The 23,422-nt window shown below is 38.8% G+C and overlaps 1 protein-coding gene and 1 pseudogene across 1 annotated transcript in view; both read right to left on the bottom strand.

The window, feature by feature from the left end:
• EHHADH (enoyl-CoA hydratase and 3-hydroxyacyl CoA dehydrogenase) overlaps nucleotides 1–17,562 on the bottom strand; it is a 79,097-nt gene extending 61,535 nt beyond the window's left edge. The window contains exons 1-2 of the mRNA XM_023187655.1: nucleotides 17,420–17,562; nucleotides 12,375–12,478 (exon numbers count right to left, since the gene is read on the bottom strand). Coding sequence (XP_023043423.1) covers nucleotides 12,375–12,478; nucleotides 17,420–17,493 — 178 coding nt within the window. The 5' untranslated portion in view covers nucleotides 17,494–17,562. The remainder of the gene's footprint in view (nucleotides 1–12,374; nucleotides 12,479–17,419) is intronic.
• On the bottom strand, nucleotides 9,427–11,600 carry LOC111523218 (annotated as a pseudogene).
• Nucleotides 17,563–23,422: the final 5,860 nt, after the last annotated feature.

The raw sequence follows: 23,422 nt of genomic DNA, 5'->3' as shown, positions 1-23,422 counted from the left end.
AGTATAGTTTGAAATCAGGTAGTGTGATGCCTCCAGATTTCTTATTTTTGCTTAGTCTTGCTTTGGCTATCTGGGCTCTATTTTGGTTCCACATGAATTTTAGAATTCTTTTTCTAATTCTGTGAAGAATGATGGTGGTATTTTGATGGGAGTTGCATTGAATTTGTAGATTGCTTTTGAGAGCATGGTCATTTTCACAATATTGATTCTACCCATCCATGAGCATGGGATGTATTTCCATTTGTTTACATCATCTAAGATTTCTTTCAGCAGTGTTTTTTAGTTTTCTTTGTAGAAGTCTTTTGACTCCTTGGTTAGGTACATTCCTAAATAGTTTATTTTATTTTTTGCAACTATTGTAAAAGGGGATGAGTTATTGATTTCATTATCTGCTTGGTCACTGTTGGTGTATAGAAGAGCTACTGATTTCTGCACATTAATCTTGTATACGGAAACTGCTGGATTCTTTTGTCAGTTCTAGGAACTTTCAGGAGGAGTCTTTAGGGTTTTCAAGGCAAACAATCATATCGTCAGCAAACAACGAAAGTTTGACTTCCTCTTTACAGATTTGGATGCCCTTTATTTCTTTCTGTTGTCTGATTGCTCTGGCTAGGACTTCCAGTACTATGTTGAAGAGGAGTGGTGAGAGTGGGCATCCTTGTCCTGTTCCAGTTCTCAGAGGGAATGCTTTAAACTTTTCCCCATTCATTATTATGATGGCTGTGGGTTTGTCATAGATGGCTTTTATTACATTGAGTTATGTCCCTTGTACATCAATTTTGCTGAGTTTTAATAATAATGGGATGTTGGATTTTGTCAAATGCTTTTTCTGCATCTATTGAGATGATCATGTGATTTTTGTTTTTAATTCTGTTTATATGGTGTATCACATTTATTGACTTGTGTATGTTAAACCATCCCTGCATGCCTGGTATGAAACCCAGTTGACCATTGTGGATTATCTTTCTGCTATGTTGTTGGATTCAGTTAGCTAGTATTTTGTTAGAGAGTTTAGCATATATGTTCATCAAGGATATCGGTCTGTAGTTTTCTTTTTTGGTTATGTCCTTTCCTGGTTTTGGTATTAGGGTGATGCTGGCTTCATAGAATGAATTAGGGAGGGTTCCTCCTTTCTCTTTCTTGTGGAATAATGTCAAAAGGATTGGTACCATGAGGATGGAAGATTTTTCCATTTGTTTGTGTCCTCTCTTATTTCCTTGAGCAGTGGTTTGTAGTTCTCCATGAAGACATCCTTCACATCCCTTGTTAGCTGTACTCTTAGGTATTTTTATTCTCTTTGTAGCAATTGTAAATGGGAGTTCATTCATGATTTGGCTCTGTGCTTGCCTATTGTTTGTGTAAAGGAATGCTTGTGATTTTTGCACATTGATTTTGTATCCTGAGACTTTGCTGAAGTTGCTTATCAGATCAAGAAGTTTTTGGACTGAGATGATCGGGTTTTCTAAATATAAAATCATGTCATCTGCAAACAGAGCCAACGTGACTTCCTCTCTTCCTATTCGAATATGCTTTATTTCTTTGTCTTGCCTGATTGCCCTGGCCAGAAGTTCCAATACTATGTTGAACAGGAGTGGTGAGAGAAGGCATCTTTGTCTTGTACTGGTTTTCAAAGGGAATGCTTCCAGCTTTTGCCCATTTAATATGATATTGGCTGTGGGTTTGTCACAAATAGCTCTTATTATTTTGAGTTATGTTCCATTAATACCGAGTTTATTGAGAGTTTTTAACATGAAGAGATGTTGAATTTTATCAAAGGCCTTTTCTGCATCTATTGAGATAATCATGTGGTTTTTTCCTTTGGTTCTGTTTATGTCAATATCGTGAAAATGGTCATACTGCCCAAAGTAATTTATAGCTTCAATGCTATTTTTATGAAACTATCATTGACATTCTTCACAGATTTAGAAAAAACTATTTTAAATTTTACACGGAATCAAAGAAGACCCCATATAACCAAGACAATCCTAAGCAAAAAGAACAAACCTGGAGGCATCACACTACCTGACTTCAAACTATATTACAAGGTTACAGTAAACAAAACAGCACAGTACTGGTACCAAAACAGACATATAGACCAACGGAGCAGAACAGAGACCTCAGAAATAACACTACACATCTACAACCATCTGAACTTCAACAAAACTGACAAAAACAAGCAATGGGGAAAGGATCTCCTATTAAGTAAATTATGCTGGGAAAACTGGCTAGCCATATGCAGGAAACTGAAACTGGAGCCCTTCCTTACACCTTATACAAAACTTAACTCAATATGGATTACAGACTTAAGTGTAAAACCAAAAACCATAAAAACTCTAGAAGAAAACCTAGGCAATACCACTCAGGACATAGGAATGGGCAAAGCCTTCATCAAAAATGACAAAAGCAATTGCAACAAAAGCCAAAATTGACAAATGGTATCTAATTAAACTAAAGAGCTTCTGCACAGCAAAAGAAACTACCATCAGAGTGAACAGGCAACCTAAAGAATGGGAGAAAATTTTTGCAATCTACCCATCTGATAAAGGTCTAATATCCAGTATTTACAAGGAAGTTAAATATATTTGCAAGAAAAAAACAAACAACCCCATCAAAAAGTGGGCAAAGGATATAAACAGACACTTCTCAAAAGAAGACATTTACACAGCCAACAAACATATGAAGAAAGCTCAACATCACTGATCATCAGAGAAATGCAAATCAAAACTGCAATGATATACCATCTCATGCCATGCAGAATGGTGATTATTAAAAAGTCAGGGAACAACAGATGCTGGTGAGGCTGTGGAGAAATAGGATCACTTTTATACCATTGGTGGGAATGTAAATTAGTTCAACCATCGTGGAAGAGACTATGGCAATTCCTCAAGGATCTAGAACCAGAAATACCATTTGACCTAGCAATCCCATTACTGGGTATATGCCCAAAGGATTATAAATCATCCTACTATAAAGACATATGCACATGTATATTTATTGCAGCACTATTTATAACAGCAAAGACATGGAGCCAATGCAAATGCCCATCAATTATAGACTGAATAAAGAAAATGTGGTACATATATACAATGGAATACTATGCAGCCATAAAAAGGGATAGATCATGTCCTCTGCAGGGACATGGATGAAGCTGGAAGCCATCATTTTCAGCAAATTAACACAGGAACAGAAAACCAAATACTGCATGTTCTCACTGATAAGTGGGAGTTGAACAGTGGGAACACATGGACACAGAGAGGGGAACAACAGACACCAGGGCCTGTTGGGGGGGTTGGGAGGTGAAGGGGAGGAACTTAGAGGACAGATCAATAGGTGCAGCAAACAACCATGCACACATATACCTAAGTAACAAACCTGCATGTTCTGCACATATATCCCATTTTTTAAAAAGAAATAATAATAATAATAATAATAATAATAAAAGGATTGGTACCAATTTGTCTTTGAATGTCTGGCAGAATTCTGCTGTGAATTAATCTGGTCCTGGACTTTTTCTTAGTTGGTAATTTACTGATCTGTTCTGGGTATGTAATTCTTCCTGGTTTAAGCTAGAAGGGTTGCATTTTTTCAGGAATTTATCCATCTCTTCTAGGTTTTCTAGTTTATGTATGGAAAAGTGTTCATAGTAGCCTTGTATTTCAGTGGTGTCAACTGTAATATCTCCTGTTTCATTTCTTCATGAGGTTATTTGGATTTTCTCTCTTCTTGGTTAATCTTACTAATGGTCTATCAATTTTTTTAATCTTTTCAAAGAGCCAGCTTTTTGTTTCATTTACCTTTCATATATTTTTGGGGGGTTGGTTCCACTTCACATAGCTCTGCTCTGATCATGGTTACTTCTTTTCTTCTGCTGGGTTTGGGTTTGGTTTGTTCTTGTTTCTCTAGTTCCTTGAGGCACTGTGACCTTACAACGTCAGTTTGTGCTCTTTCAGTCTTTTTGATACAGGCATTTAGGGCTATGAACTTTCCTCTTAGCATTGCCTTTGCTGTATCCCAGAGGTATTGATAGATTGTGTCATTATTGTCATTCAGTTTAAAGAATGTTTTCATTTCCATCTTGATTTTGTTTTTGACCCAATGACCATTCAGGAGCAGGTTATTTAATTTCCATATATTTGCATGGTTGAAGGTTCCTTTTAGAGTTGATTCCCTGTTTTATTCCACTGTGGTCTGAGAGAGTGCTTGATATCATTTCAATTTTATTAAATGTATTGAGGCTCATTTTGTGGCCTATAATACGGTCTATCTTGGAGAAAGTTCGATGCACAGTTGAATAGAATGTGTATTCTGTGGTTGTTGGATGAAATGTTCTGTGTAAATCTGTTAAGTCCATTTGTTCCAAGGTATAGTTTGAATCCATTGTTTTTTTGTTGACTTTCTGTCTTGATGACCTGTCTGGTGCTGTCAGTGGAGTACTGAAGTCCCCCACTATTATTGTGCTGCTATCTCATTTCTTAGGTCTATTAGTAATTGTTTTATAAATTTGAGAGCTCCAGTGTTAGATGCACATATGTTTAGGATTGTGACATCTTCCTGTTGGACAATGCCTTTTACCATTATATCATGTCCCTCTTTGTCTCTTTTAACTGCTGTTGCTTTAAAGTTTGTTTTGTCTGATATAAGAATAGCTACCCCTGCTTGCTTTTAGTATCCATTTGCATGAAATGCCTTTTTCCACCCCTTTAAGTTTATGTGAGTGCTTATGTGTTAGGTGAGTCTCCTGAAGGCAGCAGATAGTTGGCTGGTGAGTTCTTATCCATCCTGCAGTTCTGGATATCTCAAGTGGAGTATTTAGGCCATTTACATTCAATGTTAGTATTGAGATGTGAGGTACCATTGCATTCATCATGCTATTTGTCACCTGTGTACCTTGGTTTCTTTGGTGTTTTTTTGTTTGTTTTTTGCTTTTTAACTTGTATTTTTGTTTTATAGGTCCCGTGTAATTTATGCTTTAAAGAGGTTCTATTTTGATGTGTTTCCAGGATTTGTTTCAAGATTTAGAGTTCCTTTTAGCAGTTCTTACAGTGGTGGCTTGGTAATGGTGAATTCCCTCAGCATTTGTTTGTCTGAAAAAGACTGTATCTTTCCTTCATATAGGATGCTTAGTTTTGCTGAATAAAAAATTCTTGACTGACAATTATTTTGTTTGATGGGGCTGAAGATAGAGCCCCACACCCTTCTAGTTTGTAAGGTTTCTGCTGACAAACCTGCTGTTAATATGATAGGTTTTCCTTTATAGGTTACCTGGTACTTTTGTCTCACAGCTCTTAAGACTCTTTCCTTTGTCTTAACTTTAGATAACCTGAAGACAATATGCCAGGTGATGAACTTTTTGCGATGAATTTCCCAGGTGTTCTTTGTGCTTCTTGTATTTGGATGTCTAGATTTCTAGCAAGCCCAGGCAAGTTTTCCTCAAATATTCCCCCAAATATATTTTCCAAACTTCTAGATTTCTGTTCTTCCTCCGTGACACTCATTATTCTTAGGTTTGGTTGTTTAACATAATCCAAAACTTCTTGGAGGCTTTGTTCATATTTTCTTATTCTTTTTTGTCTTGTTGGATTGGATTAATTCAAAGACCTTGTCTTCAAGCTCTGAATTTCTTCCTTCTACTTGTTCAATTCTATTGCTGAGACTTTCCAGAGCATTTTGCATTTCTATAAGTGCATCCAGTGTTTCCTGAATTTTTGATTGTTTTTTCTTCATGCTATCCATTTCCTTGAATATTTCTCCCTTCACTTCTTGTATTGTTTTTTGTATTTCCTTGCATTGGGCTTTACCTTTCTCTGGTACCTCCCTGATTAGCTTAATAACTAACCTCCTGAATTCTTTTTCAGGTAAATCAGGGATTTATTCTTCGTTTGGATCCATTGCTGGTGAGTTAATGTGATTTTGGGGTGTGTTACAGAGGCTTATTTGTCATATTACCAGAGTTGGTTTTCTGGTTACTTTTCATTTGGGTAGGCTCTGTCAGAGGGAAGGTCTAGGGCTGAAGGCTATTGTTCAGATTCTTTTGTCCCATGGGGTGTTCTCTTGATGTAGTATTCTCCCCCTTTTCCTACAGATGTGGCTTCCTGAGAGCTGAGCTGGAGATTGTCGTCACTCTTCTGGATCTAGCCACCCAGAAAATCTACCAGGCTCTGGGCTGGTATTGGGGGTTGTCTGCAGAGTCCTGTGATGTGAACTGTCTGTGGATATCCCTCAGCCATGGATACCAGCACCTGTTCTGGTGGAGGTGGCGGGTGGCGGGTGGCGGGTGGGGGGGTGGGGGGGAATGGACTCTGTGAGGGTTCTTAGCTTTGGTAGTTTGATGCTCTATTTTTGTGCTGGTTGGCCTCCTACTGGGAGGTGGCACTTTCCAGAGGGCATCAGCTGTGGTATTATGGAGAGGAACTGGTAGTGGATGGGGCTCTAGAACTCCCAAGAGTATATGCCCTTTGTCTTCAGTTACCAGGGTAGAAAGGGAAGGCCCATCAGGTAGGGGCAGAGCTAGGCGTGTCTGAGCTGAGACTCTCCTTAGGCGGGTCTTTCTGTGGCTGCTGTGGGGGATTGAGGTGAGATTCCCTGGTCACTGGAGTCGTGTACCTAAAAGGATTATGGCTGCCTCTGCTGAGTCATGCAGTTTGTAAGGGAAGTGGGGAAAAGTTGGCAGTCTCAGGTCTTACCTAGCTCTCACACAATCCAAGAGCTGGTCTCACTCCCCATCTAACAGCACCAAGTCTGTTTCCAGGCAGTGGGCAAGCAGGGCTAAGAACTTGCCCCAGGCTACCCACCTCCAAGCTGCATAAAGGCTTTAGTTTTTCCCCTGCCTGTGGAGTCTGCACTCCAGATTCACACCCTCCCCCGAGTTCTGGCCAGGAGGCTTCTAGACTAGTTCAAATTGTTACAAAGTTCGGCTGGAGACTTTCTTCTCTCTGTGGTGTTTTCCCCATGACTCTGGCCACCCTCTCAAAGGATCTCTATGATGTCAGGCAGGAACAGCCTGCTTAGGGACCCAGCAAGCTCCGAGGGCCTTTCCCGCTGCATCCTCTACCCCTGTATTTCATACGGCTCTCTAAATTGACTCAGCTCCAGGTAAGGTAAGGATGTTCTCCCACAAACTAGACCTTCAGTTTCCCCAGTGGGGGTGTGTGTTCAGGAATGGAGGATCTCCCTTTCCCATTTCTGCAGTTTGGGCACTCACAGTATTTGGGATGTCTCCTGTGTCCTGCAGGAGCAGTCTGCTTCCTTCAGAGGGTCTGTGGGTCCGTTGGGATTCCTGATTTATTCTTGCAGTCATTCTGGAGCTAAAATTCACGATGTGAGCCTCTGCATGCTGCTCTGTCCATCCAAGTCAGAGCTGCAATCTAGTCCTGCCTCCCATTCACCATGATGATCCTTAATCCTCATTATTATTATTTTTTGTCTCAATCTCATTCAGTTCTGCTCAGATCTTTGTTATTTCTTTTCTTCTGCTAGCTCTGGGTTTGGTTTGCTCTTGTTTTTCTACTTCCATGAGGTGCAACATCAGGTTGCAACTTTAAGATCTTTCTATATTTTAAAAAAATTTCTGCCTTGATTTCCTCATTTACCTAATGAACATTCAGGAGCAAGTTGTTTAGTTCCCATGTATTTGTAGAGTTTTCAGAGTTCCTCTTGCTACTGATTTCTACTTTTATTCCACTATAATATGAAAAGATACTTGATATGATTTAGATTTTTTTGAATTTGTTGAGATTTATGGCCAAACATATGATCTATTTTGGAGAATGTTCTATGCACAGAATGTCCCATGCACAAATGAGAAAAATGCATATTTTGCAGTTGTTGCATAGAATGTTCTATAAATGTCTATTAGGTCCACTTGGGCTAAAGTCTAGTTTAAGTCCATAGTTTCTTTGCTGATTTTCTGCCTTAATCATCTGTCTAGTGCTGTCAGTGGGGTTTTGAAGTCTTCCCTTATTATTGTATTGCTGTCTATCTCTTTTCTTAGGTTAAGTGGTATTTGTTTTATAAATCTGGGTTGTCCATTTTGGGATGCATATATTTTTAAGACAGCTATACCTTCTTCTTGTATTGAACCTTTTATCATTATATAATAAATTACTGTTGTTGATTTAAAATCTGCTTTATCTGACATAAGTATAGCTACTACTGCTTATTTTTGTTTTCTGTTTGCATGATGTATCTTTTCCCACTCCTTTGAGTTTATGTGTGTCTTTACCAAAGGGTGTCACTTGTGGGCAGAAAATGATTAGTTTTTTTTTTTTTTAATCCAATTTGCCAGTCTATATCTTTAAGTGGAGTATTTAGGCCATTTATGTTCAAGGTTAATATTGATATATGAGGTTTTGTTCCCGTCATAATGTTGTTACCTAGTTGCTTTGTTGTCTCAATTTATACTAAGATTTTTATATCTACATTTATAAATGAAATTAGCCTGTAATTTTTCTTTTCCATACTGTCCTTGTCAGGTGTTAGTATCAAGGGTATGCTGCCTCAAAAATGAGTTGGGAAGTGTACTGAGTTGAATAGTGTGAGTGTGACATTTGGAAATAAGGTCTTTGCAGATGTTATCAAATTAAGATAAGGTCATGCTGGGTTAGGGTAGGCCTATTGAAGATCAGGAAAATTTAGACATGGAGGAAAGGAAGCCATGTGATTAAAGTGAGACTGGAGTGATGCATCCATAGGCCAAGGATTGCTAGCAACCATAAGAAGCTAGAAGAGGCAAGGAAGGATTCTTCCCTAAAGAAAACAGAGGAAGAATGACCCTGCTGATATCTTGATTACAAACTTCTATCCTCCAGAGCTATGAGAGAATAGATTTCTGTTGTTTTTAGTCATTTAGTTTGTGGCAATTTGTTATGGTGCTCTAGGAAACTAACAGAGAAAGTGTTCCTACTTTTTTGATTCTCTAAAATGTTTATGTAAAATTGGAATATTTTTCCTTGACTTTACAGTAGACCTTGCCAATGGAGTCTTCTGGGTCAAGTATTTACTTGGTGAGATTTTTTATTACTGATTGAATTTCTTTAATGATTACAGAACTATTTGGGTTTTCTATTTCTTCTTGAGTTAATTTTGAGAAGCTATTTTTTACATGTTCATAATATTTTCATTATCTTTCTTTTTTCACTGTTATGATAACTTTGATTTATCTTGCATTTTACAGAAGTCTATGAATGATTTTTAAAAAGCACCTCCTTACCCCATATCACATTTCTCTGACAGGTGTTAAAGTAGGCTATAAGTATGTCAACAGCTTGAGCATCAGTGTCTTGCAAGGATTTCAGACCAACCAACCACCAGCCAAAGAACTTGGCAGCTTTTTAATCTTGTTTTTAATACAATGGTATATCCACTCTGATGGCAAACCAGTCTAGCCACATCTCTACAACACACTTCGAAAAATCAGTGATTAGCAAATTAGTTAGCTTTGGCACGGAGCTGTGCTCACTTGCCCATGACAGTCTGAAAGCCGGTTTTGATACTGGCAATAGCACATCTAGAATGACAATTTTCACACTGTAGGAAATAAGAGTTGCATGTCCTTCTGCAGGATTGTGTCCAGTGATCTGCATGTGTGACAAACGACACATGCCTTAATAAATCTTTGTAAGACATTTTCTATCTGTTTCTGTTGGAATCTTCCTTTACAAGTTGGTTATTACCATCTATAGAACCACTTGTACCCAATTCAGCCAACAAAAATGCAAGTGTGCTGATGATGTAATAGTTTACAGATATCTGTAAAGTTGACAAAAGAAGTTTTCTTGGTTCCTACTCGGACGACCTGCGGAGGTTTCATAATGAATTTCTTTCTCTCCCCAGCAACCATATCTGAATTCTTTTCCCTTATGATGTTGAACACACGATTCAGCAGCTCCTCTTACATGTAGTCTCCTTCTGAGCCTACCCAAGCAGGGCCTGTCTGATTACTGAATGAGATACCATCATCTTTTTTGCTGTCTTCATCTTCTAGAGCTTCATCTTTTTCTAGCATTTCATCCTCATCTGGGTACTTGACATTCTTCTTTTTCTTGCCAAGCATAATGTCAAGGTCATGCTCTGGTTCAGCTGGTCCTTGAACATCACTTTCAATCTTAAGATCCTTTACATCTTCTTCAGCGTCATCAATATCAAATATCTTTTTTGTTTTTTTCTTTTTTCTTTTGATTAAAGAAGTTCTAGTCATCTAGTTCATCAGAAGCATCTTTTTTCCTACTGTCCTCATCATCAGCTTCCAAATTTTTGTCCTCAGTTGGCTCTGGCTCCAGACTTTTGTTTCTGAAGGCTGCGTTTCCTCTGTTTGGGTATCCCCTTCCTCATCTAACATAAAAGGCTTCTTCTTCATCTTCTTTTCTTCTTGCTCATAGTAGGATCAAAAATCACCTCGTCCCCAGACATGGATGCGGCTCCAGTGGGCTCAGCATGGATGAGAAGTCAGACAGGTCACCCCCAGGCCCTGCAGCAGTGCTGCTCCTGCCAATACCTCTCCCACTACTGCACTAGGCTCTTGTATCAGACAAAGGGCCATTATCTTTCTTAAAGGCTATATAGTATCTGCAATGATATCCCTTTCATCATTCTTCATATGCATTGTTTGTGCCTTATCTTCTCCTTCAATCTCTCCAGAGTTTGTGAATTGTATTAGTCTCAAAAAACTGACATTGTTGTTCCTCTTGATTCAAATGTTTTTTATTTCATTAATTTCTCCTCTTTATTATTTCCTTTCTTCTACTTGATTAGGGTATATTTTACTGTTAGTCAGTTCCTTTATATAAATACTTAACTCATTATATTTCAGCCTTTTTTCTTTTCTAATATATATTTTTAAAGCTATAAATTTCCTGATAAGTTTTATTTGAGCTGCATCCCTCAAGTTTTATATTATGTTTTCATTGCCATTCAGTTCCCAATTTTTTCTAAATTCCATTATTTCTGCTTTTACTCAGAGGATATTGGAAATTAACTTCCAAACATATGAGAATTACTAGTTATATTTTGTTACTGATTTCTAGCTTAATTGCATTGTTGTCAGATAATATATTCTTAATGAAATTTATTTAGATAAGATTTTATAATTCAGTATCTAGTCAATTTTTGTAAACGTTCCAGATGTATTTCAGAAGAATGTATATTCTCCCATTTTGGGGTGCATTGTTCTATGTACATGCATTAAGCCAAGTTTCATAATCCCTAATACTTTTTTAGAAGAATAATTTTTTCTGCCTCCGAACTCTAATTGCATTCTCTCATCTACCTTCTTTCTTACAAAGAAATATCAAGTTCTTTATCATTCTGATCACTCTTTCCATGCATCATTGTCATCATCTTGGGTGCCAAACCTTAAGTTTCCAAACAGTGAGTAAGCGATTTAATAACTGGTTAAGGTTTGGGACATTATATTAATCTCTTTCAGGCTCAAAATCTCTTCTTACTTATAAATGAGGATTGTAGGACTAACTGAGAATTAAAATAGAATGTGTTTAAAAATACTATTACTTTTATTATTATTAATAAATAACCTACATGGTACTAGCACATAACAGGCAAGATAAATGGTAATATTATAATGATTCACATATTTATATTTATTTATTGCCATGATTCTAACATCTGTGTCTTTTCAGGCTACGATTAACACACATTAAATTTCTCTGGCTACAGTAAGGTTGAATAGGCCCCCATATCCATGTGACTTTTGTCAAAGGGTATAATGTATTCATTAAGGAAAAGATGCCATATATATCATTGAATAAATCACCATTTCAAAATACTTTTGCCATATTTTGTCAATAATTTTGCATCTTCACACAATAACCCAATAAAACAGTGCCATGGTCACTGAGATGGGTGATTATCAGAAGAAAAATGAATTCTATTATAAGACTCTGTGTGAATTAAACAGTAACATTTATTGACCATCTTCTGTGTGTAGGTACTGTAGTAGAGGCTTTCAGATATGTTATCTCATTTAATGTCACAAAAACCCCTTAAAATAGATATTATTGTTCCTACTTTATAGATAGAGAAATTGAGGTTCAGGAAGTTAAAGAGATTTGCCCAAGTCCATATGTGGTGGAGATACATGCAATACAAGTATATATCAGCAGGTGTATAACAGCCATCAAGTCTGGAACTAAATATACTCTAAAACCCCAATCCACTATACAAGAGACTAAGCCCAAAGACTTCTCTGGGTCTCTCTTGTAATTCCCGTCCCTTTCTCCACAATGTTTCTCATTCTCACTCAAGTCTGTCATTTCCATTACCTACACTAAGTCATTACCCACAAGCACGGCTAATGTAGTATTGGTCTCAGTCTGTGGTTGGATTCCAGAGATAGTGGGAAAGGGTTAGACTTAAGTTACCTGCAGAAAATTTGCCCTCTGCTCCACAAATCACAATGGCTTTTATTGTATGGTCTATTACAGCTTTCTGTAGTCCTTCTTTTACATCACGGAGTACAGCCGTACTAAAAGAAAACAAAATACATAAAGTAAATTAGTCAGAATTAAATTCCTACCATTCAGAGTGTTTTCCTTTCCTAACAATGAAAAATTAAACACACACATAATGGATAAGAACTGTAGATACTTCTCAATAAAGCTTCCAACAAATAATATATGTGTCTACTATGACTACTATATTTGTTCTACAAATAATATATGTGCCTATGATTAATTAAGCACTGAACAGATTAAATGAATCCACTTTTTAAAAATGTAATTTTCCTGCCCTGTGCTTTCACTTTGACGACTTAAAATTGGCACCAACCAATTTAAAAGTATTATTACATGTCTTCTATATACTGTACAAGGAGTTATCCAATACTTGTACATAATTTATCATGTAAGGTGCACTAAGATGAGTGCTGTAACAAAGGTACAAAGAAAAAGTGATGTTGAAGTTGAGAAGGGTGAAATGACTTTCAATTTTTCATATTGGTAAAATATAAGAAAATTAAATGAGAAACAGTCTAGGAGCTGTGGCAGGGGCTGTGAGTTACCTCAAATATCCATTCCTCTCCGTCTTCTTCATAGTATTAAAACACCTGGTTTTTACTTGAATATATGTGATATGGCTTTGGCTCTTAATCCCCACCAAAACTTCATTTTGAATTGCAATCCCCACATATCAGGGAAAGATCTGGCGGGAGGTGACTGGATCATACCAATGGTTTGCCCCATGCTGTTGTTCTATGAGGGAATTCTCAGGAGATCTAGTGGTTTATAAGTGGCAGTCCCCCCTGCACTCACGCCTCTCTCCTGCCACCTTGTGAAGAAGGTACTTGCTTCTCCTTTGCCTTCCGCCATGATTGTAAGTTTCCCCAGGCTTCCCCAGCCATGTGGAACTGGCAGTCAATTAAACCTCCCTCCTTTATAAATTACCCAGTCTTGGGTATGTCTTTATAGCAGTGTGAAAATGGACTAATACAAAAATATGGTTGCCCAAAAGAAAGACTACATTTTCCAGCCTGCTTTACAGTAAGGTCCGCACAAGGAACTAAGTTCTAGCCAATGGAATGGAAGCATATTTGGTATATGCAACTTTTGGGAAGAGTTCTTAAAGATTTGGGTATGCTTTTCCCTTTTTCTTTCCTCCCTACTCCTGGCACCAATGATGGTTAGATCAGGAGCAGCCACCTTGAATCAGGAGATAGAAGCTATGTATTGAGGATGGTAGAGCAAGAGATAGACAGAATAAATAATTGAGGCCCTCGTTGATTGTGGAGCAGCTGTATCATTCCAGGACACTGCTGTGAGAGAAATTAGCTTTTTATTGTCTAATTCACTATTATCTTGAGTATTGTGTCAGTGACAGCCAAGCATAATCTTAGATAAGAGATAAAGGCAAGATCGTGGAGAGATAGGGCATGTAGCAGATTTTGCCAAGTTTTAGTATATGAGGAAGTCATCCACAAAAGAGATAGCTAAAACCAAGACTGAATGAGTCTACCAATGGAAAAGAGAGCTGAGGGCAGATCCTCTGGATATATCTTCATTTAAGAAGTGGGACAAGCTCAGCAGCATGATTCAGCAAGTGAGCTCAAAGTCACAAAGACCAAGAGAGAAAATTTGTGAAGAAGGAGGGGATTAATAAGTACCAAGCAACCGAAGCGAATCTAGGGCAAGTGGTGAGGAACTGCTTAAAAGAAAAATCACAGAACCAGATTCCAATCAGTTTTGCCTTGGAATTCCAAGTATTCTGGATAAAATATCTGTTCTTTAGTATACAGGGTTAAAAATAAATTTTAAAACAAAACAAACAACAACAAACTTCTGTAAAGGCCATAATGTTAAGACCAATAACTATGAGTTAAAAACCCAAGCAATAAAAAGGATACTTGCCCTTGTATATAATGGTTCCCTTTCACCTAATTACTTTTCACCTCTTAACCTAGATGAAATCAGACAAAACCTCTTGCCTTCAGCTGGTTAATTAGAAGCCAAATCTGATCACGAAAAGCAAATTCAGAACCATTATATAATCAAAAAATCCAAAAGGCACACATTTCTTTCTGAATAAACAATGCCTACAAAACTAGCCAAAATTAGCTCAATCAGTGCCACTGAGGAGAAGAAACCAGCTTTTCCTATTTCAACCAATCTTCCTTTTATATTTATGCTCATAATTTTGCAAATATCAAAAACAGGAAAAGAATGAAAATAGCTATAACAGATACACACTTTACTAGATTCAAGCTGACAGAGTCACAGCAATGTAAAGGCCACAGAGGTTACGAAATTATTTTCTCCTGTTAATACTGTCAGGCATAAAGAAATAGAATCTGGAGTAGAGATAGCATTTCATGACTACTGACCAAAACTCTTCAGCTTCTTTGACTATAGGAGGTCTTTCATTTTTTTTAGACAGTTTTTTTGTTTGTTTTTTAACCAAATGTCATCAAATCAAGTTTGTGGCTTGTGACCAGGATTTTTTCAAAGGAAAAGAAGAGAAAATAGACTATATCAAACAATACACCAAGTAAAGATAGGTTTTGTTTTAGGAAACTGTTTTCAGTTACGTGTTTGTATGTAAGTGTGTCTTGAATTGCTATGTAAAAACGTGAGCTTTCTTAGTCTGTGGATCATAGTAAATCAATAGTGTGAAAGCCACTGTTCTGGGAGACAGGCCTATTAATCAGGCATGTCCTATGCTTATAAAGGGGGCTGGTGTTTATCTGAATGGAAGCAAACATGGCTGCTAAACTAGCAATGAAGGATTTAAACTATTTGTTTTGGGGAAAAAAATTACATATATGTGTGTGTTACACTCAAATAAGAATCTCTCAATCAGCTAGGAAGAGACAACTTCCCATATAAAATTAGAAATAGGAAGCGGAAAAGGAAGAAAGGGAGGAAAGAAAGAAAAGTGTAATAAAAAAATTGAGGAATCTATTAAACTTGAGGAACTCCTAGGATGTACATTTCTACCTAAAAAAATTTCAGAAGACAGACGAAAAAGGGCAGAGAAGTACTTATTCCCAAGTGGAGAATATCTTCTTGATGAAACTGAAGTGGGTCCTGAGTAGCAGGGCCTGTTGTTAGGGGCTTGAATAGGTCTTCTGACTAACAGGAATGATAACCAACATCTATTAAATGCCACTTTATAATTTCCAGCTGATTTAAACTTCACAACTTTATGAAGTAGGCCCTAACATTTCTCCTGCAAAGGGGATGGGAGTGGTACAAGCGGTTGCATGGGTGGGCAGGGAGAGCAGGTTAAATTCCAGAAACATTTAAAACAGTTGTCAGGGGCGAGGCACGTGGCTCACGCCTGTAATCCCAGCACTTTGGGAGGCCGAGGTGGGTGGATCACGAGGTCAGGAGATTGAGACCATCCTGGCCAAATCCCAGCACTTTGGGAGGCCGAGGTGGGTGGATCACGAGGTCAGGAGATTGAGACCATCCTGGCCAACATGGTGAAACCCTGTCTCTACTAAAACACAAAAAATTAGCTGGGTGTGGTGGCGCACACCTGTAGGCCCAGCTACTCAGGAGGCTGAGGCAGCGAAATCACTTGAACCTGGGAGGCAGAGGTTGCAGTGAGTCGAGATCCGGCCACTGCACTCCAGCCTGGCGACAGAGCAAGACTCCGTCTCAAAACAAACAAACTAAAAAATAAAAAAGAACAGTTGTCAGAAAACATTCCTAGTCATGAGTATTAGAGTATGGAACTTTTCCCCCTAAAGTCCTAATAGCTAGCAATTCTAATCAGTATATAGACCAGTCCAAAATGGACAAGTAATCAAATTACTTACATTTTTCTTTGTCAAAACCAACATAACAGATATTTTGCTTTTGATTCTGGGAATGGCAAGTTAGTAGACATGTCATCCTTATGTGATTTTAGTCCTGCATTTTTTTGGCATTATTAAATGTAATAATTCATATTGAATTAATATTAATACTAATGATAAATCTGATGACAGTAGGATTTTTAAATTGTATTAAAATTAGCAGGTCTTCTCATTTCAGACGCTTTGCTTCAGCAGCATGTGATAAGAATTTTGACCAAAGACCTTTCTCTCTATGCTTTATATATTCTTGGTAAATTATGATTTCCACTAATCTTATTCCCTGTGGATAGGTAATTCTTCTTCAAGGCTGATGTATAACTACTTTTTTTAAGAGATGTAGAATGACCAAACCGAATAACTTCATTACTTTTCAAAAGAGCAACATTGATCTCACTTTTTAATGTTTTAAGTGCACCACACAAGGCAAATACTTCCCAGTGAGAAAAAGAAGACAAGGTGCAGTTTTTCAGAAAACGTCATTACATAGGGTTAGTCTGATGTGTCTTCCTCGGAAGCACCAAAGTCCTGAGGTTTAAACAAATCAGGAGAAATAATTTTGCGTTTCTGGACCAGGGCACAATTCTGCTTTAATCACTGCGCTGGCATTAGTGGGACTTTTATTATTATTTTTAAATATTAAATCATTTTATTGCCCTATTCCTAAAGCCTTTAGCCAAACTTTGTAAGAGCAGCCTGGACTCAAAGTTGGGGAGTGAGATTGGATCAAAGTCCAACATCGAACTAAGTTAAGACCTTTGGATTAGAAAGTCGGCCTGCAAAGCCAAAGTTGCAAGTAAGCAGGAGGACTCTGCATGAAGGAACAGGTCGAGGCTGACTCCCTAAGTGATCTGTCTCAGCCTCAGTTTCTTTATCAGTAAAACGGGGACGAGAGTTCTCTGCGAAGATTAACCAAGCTAATCTAGGTTAAAAAAAAAAAAAAGGAAAGAAAGAAAGAAAAAGAAAAAAAAAAAAAAAGGCTCCTGGCATGTACCAGTTGCTCAACTCTGAGTGTCCTTCTCGGTTTAAACCAGCCGGGGAGAGTCAAAGCCTCCGAAGCCGGAGGGCGGGTAAGGCCCGCACGGTCTCCAGGCTGGAGGCGACCGAGCCCGTTACCTGATCGCGTTGACCGGCGGGTTTCGGAGGCGGATCAGCGCCAAGGCGTTGTGCAGCCGCGTATACTCGGCCATGTTTCTTCTATCACCGAGGGCACCTCTCCCTCTCGCCGCCAGGCAAAGCCACTTTTCCGGGCGCGCCCGGCCGCCCCGAGAGGAGGGACGCCGGCTGGGCCAATGCGAGCCCGGGCGCCGCCTCCCGCCGCGCCTCTTCCCACCCAGCCCTCCTCTCCAGAGACCCCACCCCGCGCTCTCCAGACGCTTGTCGCTTTCTCTTTATTGACTCCCATGCTGCTCCCACCACAAAGTACAGCAAGGAGAATGATGGAAACAGGCGTAATTGCCGGCAAGTCGAAGTTTGCAACCCCTTGGCCCATAGGGGCTGGCTACTGAGGACAAGTTCTGAGTTCGCTGAGTCGGGCAAGCTGTCGGCATCGCGGTATTCATCTTCATCATCTTTCTGAACAGGGACAGATACCTGGGGCCCTGACAGTTATGTGATATTGATACACATCTGGAACACATAAAATACACATTGTTCATTTCACCTAAATGAGTAGGGTACTAATGAAACAGCCTTTGCAAAAATTCTAACAGTGAGAAAATTATGGCAGTGAAAGAGATCTGATTTAACCAACCCCATTTTACCTTTAGCTGCCCTTAATTATTCCTGAGCTCAGGTGAAGTTAACTTTGGGAGACATTTAGTTTATAGTTTAAATGATAATAGCCCTTCCCCAAAACTCTACTGCCTTTGTAAAGCTTAACTGAGAGACCACCAGGCTAGGAGGATAGAGGAGTGTGAATTCTATCTGCTAAGGTGTAGACATAGACCATAGCCAGCCATTATTCCGGAGGCCACCAAATAGACAATCCCCATTTACTCCTGAAGATAACATCACTATTGTAGAACCTAAGTTTGGCCTTTTGAGGCGTTTTTTCAGGTTTTTTGCATGCCTGACACTGATGGCTCTACCTGGACCTGTCCACCGCTCTTGTGGCCCCACCCGCAAGCAACTCAGCACAAGAGGATAGCTTCGACCCCCTGTGATTTCATCTCCAACCCAACCAGTCAGCACTTTCCATACTCTAGCCACTGCCCACCAACCTACCTTTGAAAAACCCCTAACCTACTAGCTTTCGATGAGATTGATTTGAGTAATAACTCCATCTCCCATGTGGCGTGGCCAGCCTCACATCAATTAAATTCTTTCCTTATTGCAATACTGTAGTCTTCCTGAATTGGAAGAACTCATCCAGTGATTACACTAACATCAACCAAATACTTATATAACATTGTTACTAGAGGAGGGTCTGGACTGCAAGTTGTCCAGGTTCTTGGTGTTTTGAACAAAGAATTGGACAAAACACACAAACAAAGCAAGGCAAAAACAAAGTAACAGAAGCAGATATTTACTGAAAACGAAAAGACACTCCACAGGGTGGGAGTGGGCCGGAGAAAGAGGTTCAAGGGACCTTGTTACAGAATTTTCTGGGGTTTCAATACCCTCTAGAGGTTTCCCATTAGTTACTGGGTGTACGCCCTATGTAAATGAAGAGGACCAAGTAAAGTTTCAAAGTTATTTACTCAGTGTACACCCTACGTAAACGAAGAGAATATTTTCTGTCATAGCTGAAGTGTTTCCATCATTTGATTTAGTTCTAGGAAGTCCTTAGGTTCCCTGCCTCCAGGCCATATTCTCCTGCCTCAACATCACTTTTTTTTTTTTTTTGAGGCAGAGTCTCACTCTGTCACCCAGCCTGGAGTACAGTGGCGTGATCTCGGCTCACTGCAAGCTCCGCCTCCCAGATTCACGCCATTCTCCTGCTTCAACCTCCTGAGTAGCTGGGACTACAGGCACCTGCCATCATGCCTGGCTAATTTTTTGTATTTTTCGTAGAGATGGGGTTTCACTGTGTTAGCCAGGATGGTCTCAATCTCCTGACCTTGTGATCCGCCCGCCTCGGCCTCCCAAAGTGCTAGGATTACAGGTGTGAGCCACCACACCTGGCCCTCAACATCATTTTTATTTGTCTTACAATCACATGCAACTAGTGAAACTGTTATGGGTGGAGGGTGTCCAGGTTCTTGGCGTTTTGACCAAAGAATTGAAAATGCAAAAACAAAGCAAGGAAAGAATGAAGTAACAAAAGCGGAGATGTATTGAAAATGAAAACACACTCCACAGGGTGGGAGCAGGCCTGAGCAAGTGGCTCAGTGGCCCAGTTACAGAATTTTCTGGAATTTCAGTATCCTCTAGAAGTTTCCATTGGTTACTTGGTGTATGCCCTATGTAAATAAAGGATGATGGTTGGGTGTGGCGGCTCACACCTGTAATCCCACCACTTTGGGAGGCCAACGTGGGCAGATCACGAGTTCAGGAGTTCGAGACCAGCCTGACCAATATGGTGAAACCCCATCTCTAATAAAAATACAAAAAATTAGCCTGGAGTGGTGGCACATGCCTGTAATTCTAGCTACTCAGGAGGCTGAGGCAAAAGAATCACTTGAACCCGGGAGGGGGAGGTTGCAGTGAGCTGAGATCGTGTCACTGTTCTCCAGCCTGGCAACAGACCAAGACTGCATCTCAAAAAATAGAAAAAGAAAAGAAAATGACAATTTAAATATTTAAATGGCCCATCAGGTAGCCAAATATACCTGAAGCTTTGATTGTAAACCAAACATTGATTATAAACTATTTTAGCAATTTATAAGTTGGCACACCAATATATATTTAATCTGGATCATTTTATCTTTTCCATAATTAGTCATGGAATGCAGAAACTTTAATAACAAAAGCTTTAAGGACTCAGGAAGAACAAGGTGGCCATCTTGGTTCTCCATGAGTCCATACTTAACACTAGACTTATGTCCTCTTGAATACCAGTTGTTTCTCCAATTTAGGTGCATAGCACTGATAACTAATGGGTTTTCATAGCTAATTTGACTTAGACCATGGAGTTCAAATGACTTTAAATAGTGATAGTTAAAAACACTATTGACAAGGAGATTTGTTTATTTCTGCAGTCTACAATAACATAATAATTATGATTGATAGCATATACTCACACATATTAGAATTTTAGAAATTCCATACAATTTTGGAACATATATTAATATCATTTACTAACATATAACCTGAAGATTAAACATTATTTTTTATTTTCACAATGCTTCCCATGTAACTAAACATATCAAATAATCATGTTTATCACTCTTTTGGATGGTTCACGGGCCTGATGTAGCATCTCAATATTTGAGGTCAGAAAAGACAATTTTGAAGCTGCAATTTGATTTTGGGAAGCTTGTTAAGTGTTTATAAAAATTTACATTTCCATTCCTTCTTATAATCTTTTACCATTCATTCAACCAGTTTGTACAGAGAGGGGCCAGAAGTCCAACTGGTAAGAAATTCTTACCCTATTGCCAGCATGTCAGGTTTCTGAGTTGTCTCTCTGTGAGCAGCCCTAGTAACCCTGCTCAACTGTATGCAAATAAACACATTGTCATGAATTAAGAATATTCACAAATAATTTACAAATTTTGAAGAAATTGGGCAGAGAGAGAGAAACATGACTCAAGTTCTATTTACAAAAGTATACGCTTAAAGTATCGGGAAGCCTAATATCCAAAAAGTTAGTTGAAGCTTAAAAAGCTTACTGTGCTCTGGCCAGGTGCGGTAGCTCATGCCTGTAATTCCAGCACTTTGGGAGGCTGAGGTGGGTGGATCACGAGGTCAGGAGATCGAGACCATCCTGGCTAACATGGTGAAACCCTGTCTCTACTAAAAATACAAAAAATTAGCTGAGTGTGGTGGCGGGCGCCTGTAGTCCCAGCTGCTCAGGAGGCTGAGGCAGGAGAATGGTGTGAATCCGGGAGGCGGAGCTTGCAGTGAGCTGAGATTGAGCCACTGCACTCCAGCCTGGGCAACAGAGTGAGACTCCGTCTCAAAAAAAAAAAAAAAAGCGTAATGTGCTCTGTCAATTCCTGTGGGCTCGACAAAGGTAGCCTAGGAATTGCAGATAAATGGAACAAATGATGACTTGGTAGAAATGCATAGAAAATAAAATAACTATTCACAGAACCAAATAAAAGCCTTCCACCAGAAACTTAAAAGACAAACCAAAAAAATGGTTTTATAAATATGTGACCACAAGCAAAGTCCGGAGGAGAATAAACAGCAAACAAATGAAAATTAGAAGCAAAAACAAACAAACAGGAACCCAATCCTAAATTTTTCCTACTCAATCTACCCTGGAGGCTACAGTGTTACTCAGGGCCTCCAAACACCCACATAATGAATATTTTATTCCTGATACACAATTCAATATCCTTAAGTCCACCAATATCACCATACATCCTGTAAAATCAAGAAATTCACTCTAGGCACATGACCAATAAGTACTCCAGTTCCAGCACTATCCATGCAAAACAGTAAACAATGTGAAGCAATGCATGCATGTACATGAAACTTCGCTCCATAGTTAACTGGCTTCATGCTTAAGTATATTAAAAAATATACTTATATTTCTTATTTTACTTTAATTAAGACTAAGAGCTCTAACTATGAAATGTTAATTAGCCAAATTTCTCCAATTTTCTATTAGGTTTTAAGGAATATTTTATTATGTAAACTTTTTTTTCACATCTCTCTCCCCTACTTACTGGTTCCTTACTACATTGTTTCATAAATAACCTTTTCTTTTTTTTTTTTTATTATACCGTAAGTTTTAGGGTACGTGCACAATGTGCAGGTTTGTTACATAGGTATACATGTGCCATGTTGGTTTGCTGCACCCATGAACTCATCATTTACATTAGGTATATCTCCTAATGCTATCCCTCCCCCAGCCCATCACCCACCGACAGGCCTCACTGTGTGATGTTCCCCTCCCTGTGCCCATGTGTTCTCATTGTTCAACTCCCACCTATGAGTGAGAACATGCGGTGTTTAGTTTTGTGTCCTTGCAATAGTTTGCTTAGAATGATGGTTTCTAGTTTCATCAATGTCCCTGCAAAGGACATGAACTCATCTTTTTTTATGGCTGCATAGCATTCCATGGTGTATATGTGCCACATTTTCTTAATCCAGTCTATCATTGATGGACATTTGGGTTGGTTCCAAATCTCTGCTATTGTGAATAGTCCCGTAATAAGCATATGTGTGCATGTGTCTTTACAGTAGCATAATTAATAATTCTAATGGGATTGCTGGGTCAAATGGTATTTCTAGTTCTAGATCCTTGAGGAATCACCACACTGTCTTCCACAATGGTTGAACTAATTTACACTCCCACCAACAGTGTAAAAATGTTCCTATTTCTTCACATCCTCTCCAGCATCTGTTGTTTCCTGAGTTTTTAATGATCACCATTCTAACTGGCATGAGATGGTATCTAGTTGTGGTTTTGATTTGCATTTCTCTGATGACCAGTGATGAGCATTTTTTCATATGTCTGTTTGGCTGCATAAATGTCTTCTTTTGAGAAGTGTGTGTTCCTATCCTTTACCCACTTTTTGATGGGGTGTTTTTTTCTTGTAAATTTGTTTCTTTGTAGATTCTGGATATTAGCCTTTTGTCAGATGGGTGGATTACAAAGATTTTCTCCCATTCTGTAGGTTGCCTCTTCACTCTGATGATAGTTTATTTCACTGTGCAGAAGCTCTTTAGTTTAATTAGATCCCATCTGTCTATTTTGGCTTTTGTTGCCATTGCTTTTGGTGTTTTAGTCATGAAGTCTTTGCCCATGCCTATGTCCTGAATGGTACTGCCTAGGTTTTCTTCTAGGGTTTTTATGGTGTTAGGTCTTACATTTAAGTCTTTAATCCATCTTGAGTTAATTTTTGTATATGATGTAAGGAAGGGATCCAGTTTCAGCTTTCTGCATATGGCTAGCCAGTTTTCCCAGCATAATTTACTTAATAGGAGATGCTTTCCCCATTGCTTGTTTTTGTCAGATTTGTCAAAAATCAGATGGTTGTAGATGTGTGGTGTTATTTCTGA

Source organism: Piliocolobus tephrosceles, chromosome 2, assembly GCF_002776525.5.
Source record: "Piliocolobus tephrosceles isolate RC106 chromosome 2, ASM277652v3, whole genome shotgun sequence".
Classification (NCBI taxonomy): Eukaryota; Metazoa; Chordata; class Mammalia; order Primates; family Cercopithecidae; genus Piliocolobus; species Piliocolobus tephrosceles.
The sequence above is the reverse complement of the archived record's forward strand: the minus strand, read 5'-3'. Positions and strand labels throughout refer to the sequence as shown.